Raw genomic sequence first — 4,560 nt, 5'->3', positions numbered from 1 at the left:
ATTTGAAACTTGATAATGACTAAATTTAATGTAAATTAGTTAATTTACATCTCATAAATTAATATCCATAATTATTTTACTTAGTTGATAAATATATAATCTAACTCTTCAAAATTTTAATTATTTTTGGAAAATGTTTTTGAACCTATCTCCAAAATTTATAAGGTTTGTAGAATCCAAAAAACACTATGTCACAAAGATTGAGATTAAAAATTTATTTACAAAATTAACATTATTGCATTCTGGATAACCATTCATAACTTTGTGTAATATTTAATTTAATACGTGTAAAAAAGCAAAAATTTTCTTAATTACAAAGCATTTGGTTATAGATTTTCATACCTTTGTATAAACATTTTATATATAAACATTTCTATCCCTTTGTGTAAAACAAAATACTTAATCAAAGATTTTAGAATATTAAAAAAAAAAACTATCTCACATCACTTCCCTATGGGATATTTTCAAAATATTAAAAAAATTGCACTTAAATTAAATTCAAATTTAATAATGGTTATAAAATAACAAATTTACTTAATTGCATGGCAATTTTTACAATAAAAATTAATGGAGTTTACTGAAATTACATTTGTCGGAAGCTCACAAAAACTAAAATGGTTCCTCTTCATCCTGACAGGGTATTTTGGAATCTTTGTAGTGCTCATCTTTTTTTGTCTATGTCTGCTAATGTGTCCAGGCTATATGCTCTGTTCAGGCTCATCCTATGGATTATATTTCTCATATTTTGTATGAATGTTCTATTATACAAACTCAACATAATACAATTCAACTTTTCTTTCTGAAAAAAATCCCAACTATATATTCCTATCATAATGCCCATCGGTAATAATTTTCACAATTCTGAAGTTCTAACATTTATTTTATCATATCAATTTCCATCCAAATCCTCTCGTATTACTTCGTCTCTTCTCTTTGTTTAAAGAGAATTTTAAAAGAGCACACGAGAAAATAGATTATTCTCTTAGTTCAATTTTATGAAAATTGTTCTTTAAAGATAATAGATTATTCTCTATCTTAGATTATTCTCTTAGTTTAATTTTATGAAAATTGTTTTTTAAAAATAATAGATTATTCGGTGTTTTAGATTATTCTTTTAGGTTAATTTTATAAAAAAAAAAATAGATAATGAGATTTGAAAAAATATTTAAATAATAATAATAATTTTAAGATATATTTAGAGTAAATTAAGTGTTTGAGTTTAATATATTGTTAGTTTTTTTTGAGCTTACAAACTAAGTTATGTCATTTGATGATTGAAAGCCTATTTTGGTTGTATTTGCTATCTTGGTTCTATTTCTATTGCTTGGTCTTACAAATTTAATTTATTAGTGATTGCATTATCTATAGTTAATGTTGAGTATTAAGATGTGTTCTCTCGAGTCAAGAACTTGTTTGGCTGCAACATTTATTGACTGAATTTGGTATTCAATGGTATCAACCTACTATATTATGATGTGATAGTTTGAGTGCCATACACATTTCTTAAAATTTTGTGAAATATCAAAAGACTAAATATATTGAGAACCATATGCACTTCAATTTCCAACTTATTCGAAGTCTTTTGAGTCTAGAATATGTGCCCACTAAAAATCAAGTTGCAAATATTTTCACAAAATATTTGACATCACCAAGATTTCTTCAGTTATGACTAATGCTTGGAGTGAAAGAAGTTATACTTGAAGAGTCATCTTGAGTTATTCTTTCTTTATTTCTTTCTTTTAAATTTTACAGGATGTCTTTTTGCACTCTTACATTATTTTCACACAAACATTGACCAGGGAAAATGTCCCAAAAAAATCAAAACCTGTAACAGTTACACTAGATTAAACTAAGCAATGGTTTAAAAGCAACTTGTTATAAAACACGAGGACCCCAATTATAAGAGGCAAAATCCATTAAAATTTACCCTGCAGATCTTGAACTCTGACCACATTTTAGTATGTTATTTTTACTTGAAAAAAATAAGTTGACCATAACCAGATTTAGCCATTAAAATTTACTCCAGATCTATGAACTCTATCCACATCTTAATATGCTATTTTTAGCTTTAAAAAATTAATTCAGGTTGACCATATCCAGGTTTAAATCCCCGTAATAATATCAAACTAAATAAAACACTTCATGAATCTCTTTCCACTTTGCCTAAAGAGTTGTTAATGAAAAATTATGGTGTAAAGAATTATTATTTTTTCATCTCATCAAATCCAGAAAGAGGCTTTTGGTTGGTTTCGCGCTTCCTGTATCCTAGCTTCTACTTCTGTTTATCTTCTTTTTTCGGAAACGCATTACATTTGGAAACAGAAAGAATACCCCAACTGTGCTCTAGAGGAGCAAAATTTTGCAATTAGAAGCCTTCAAACAATACTAATCTACCATCTTATTTATCCAGCAAAAGTGACGTACGATTTAGCATTCTGGGGAAGCTTTTAACGTTCCACACACATATGATAGAGAGCCGAATAATTGCGTTTAAGCTTTCCACTAGAAAATCTGAGGGGTTCTCAAGGTAGTGTGACATCTTCCTTATCATCAGAAAAGCTTGTACGTGAAGAAACCCACCAAACCCTAATGTCGTGATCCAGGCTCCCGCTGTAGATGCGGCATCCAACCACAGTATCCACAGACAACGCAATGGATTTAACAGGCCCTCTGTGACCTTCCAAAACCGCCAAACTGTAATGCACGTTTCCTTCTCCTCTTTTCCACACTCTGATTGTATTATCCCCGGATCCACTGCATACAAATTCTGCAACACTCGCCAAGCATAGAATTGCGCGATTGTGACCTCTCAAGGCGCCGGAGACAACCATGTGCCGCTCGCTTTCCTCCCTTTCCCAAACAATGATGGATCGATCACAAGCTCCAGAATAGAGGATGGAGCCGTCGGGGCTGAGAGCCAGTGCATTGATAGCAGATTTGTGTCTTTCAATGATCGCAACCAGAGAATGTTTTCTCTCTCCAAAGCCCTTCGCCCAGATTTTGATTCTAGAATCAGCAGATCCTGTGTAAACAAAACCATCTGGCGAAACCACAAGCGCATTGATGGCATCGTCGTGTGCTCTGAAAGATTCAACGCATCTCAAGTCGGACGGTCTCCAGATCTTGACCGTCCTGTCCCACGAAGCCGAGTACAAAAACCCATTTCTATCAACCGACAGAGCCGATATAGTATCAAGATGTTCGATCCAGAGTACCTTCTTGTGCCTGCGCTCCTGAAAATACTTCTTAGGTGGTATGGCATTCATCACATAATCCTTCAGTGTCGGCATGGTGACCACCAGCTTATGTTCAGAGGGCTGTATGTTCTCAGCGCGTTTCCAAACTCTGATTTTATGATCTTGATGCGCGCTGTATATCTTGTTGCCAGAAACCAAAATACACTTGACAGCTCCATCCCCGTGACCGAACTTACAGTGCTCATTGAGCTCGGAATGTGTCCATACCCGTATGTCATTGCTGGAGGATCCGCTGTAGAGGACGTTGCCCGCCATTGCTAGAGAAAACACGCACCCGCCATGACCTCTCAATGTACCTATGCATTGGTACACGCCGTCTCCGAGGTTGCTCCCTGCAGGCCCACCGATCCCTACATGGGGGATCGAGCATATGCTACCCTGTGAACAAAGACTCGGCTGTGAGTTGATGGTTAGCGTAGAAGAAATATTTAATTCTGACTGCAAGCTTCTTGTAGATCCTGTATTACTGTAATCAGACTGTCCGCTTCCCTGGGTGATGAGAAAACTCATTGGAGATGGAAGAGTGCCCTGCGATTTAGTTCTCGTCTCTTTACCATTGAGGTTCATAGCTGAAGAATCACTGGTGTTGTTCCGTGACAGTAAGGCGCTTGCTCTAAGCGAGGAGAACATATTGTCAAATTGAAATTAGATACCAATTGTAAGTGGACGGAGATCAACAGGTGATCAGAGTCGAATAATCATTTTGTTGTCCAACGCATTGCCTTTCCCATTAAGCTTACCAGCGAAAATTACCAGAAGCCCTGGGTTGATATGTCAGACATTGGACCACGGATGGTGAACGGCCAAGCATTGCCCATGCGACAACATTATTTAATACAACTCATATATCCTACCAAAATGGTAATATTCTCACTATTATTAAAGCTGTTTTTTTGTTTGGACCATTTTCTTTTTTTAATTTGGACCATTTCTCCATTTGTAAATGTTATTCTTGGGTAGGACCATGTTAATCTTTTTTTTATCGTTTCCATTTCCAATTTACCTTTATTAAAACTATTGCTATGTTAATTTTTTTGTATCGTTTCAATTTCCAATTTTATCAGATGTCTTTACCTTTATTAAAACTATTGCTATAAATCTTTAAAGGTGATACCCATCAAAATTTGTTACTCTATGTATTATATGTTCGGAATATTTTAGGACATATTTTGAGGTGGAATTTACTCAAAATCTAATAGAGATATTAGTTTCAATTATATTATTAAATTGTGAATTTTCTTCAATTTGAATGTATTCAAGATTTGTTAAATAATAAAAAAATAAATTGACCAAAAGTTGTTTG

At 33.9% G+C, this 4,560-nt stretch overlaps 1 protein-coding gene across 1 annotated transcript; it reads right to left on the bottom strand.

Moving 5' to 3' along the window:
• Window positions 1–2,498: 2,498 nt before the first annotated feature.
• On the bottom strand, window positions 2,499–4,049 carry LOC149207201 (protein JINGUBANG-like). Its single transcript, XM_089393859.1, has one exon. It carries the CDS (start codon window positions 3,885–3,887, stop codon window positions 2,523–2,525), a length of 1,365 nt encoding a protein of 454 aa, XP_089249985.1. The 5' UTR covers window positions 3,888–4,049; the 3' UTR covers window positions 2,499–2,522.
• Window positions 4,050–4,560: the final 511 nt, after the last annotated feature.

This window comes from Pinus tabuliformis, chromosome 1_2 (genome assembly GCF_031772625.1).
Source record: "Pinus tabuliformis cultivar Carrire ecotype Pingquan chromosome 1_2, CPIR1, whole genome shotgun sequence".
Lineage (NCBI taxonomy): Eukaryota > Viridiplantae > Streptophyta > Pinopsida > Pinales > Pinaceae > Pinus > Pinus tabuliformis.
Note: the sequence above shows the minus strand (reverse complement) of the source record. Positions and strands in the feature narration are given on the sequence as shown.

What these genes read in the sequence shown, in the direction of transcription:
- LOC149207201 (XM_089393859.1), bottom strand. Translation starts at nt 3,887, where the DNA reads ATGTTCTCCTCGCTTAGAGCAAGCGCCTTACTGTCACGGAACAACACC.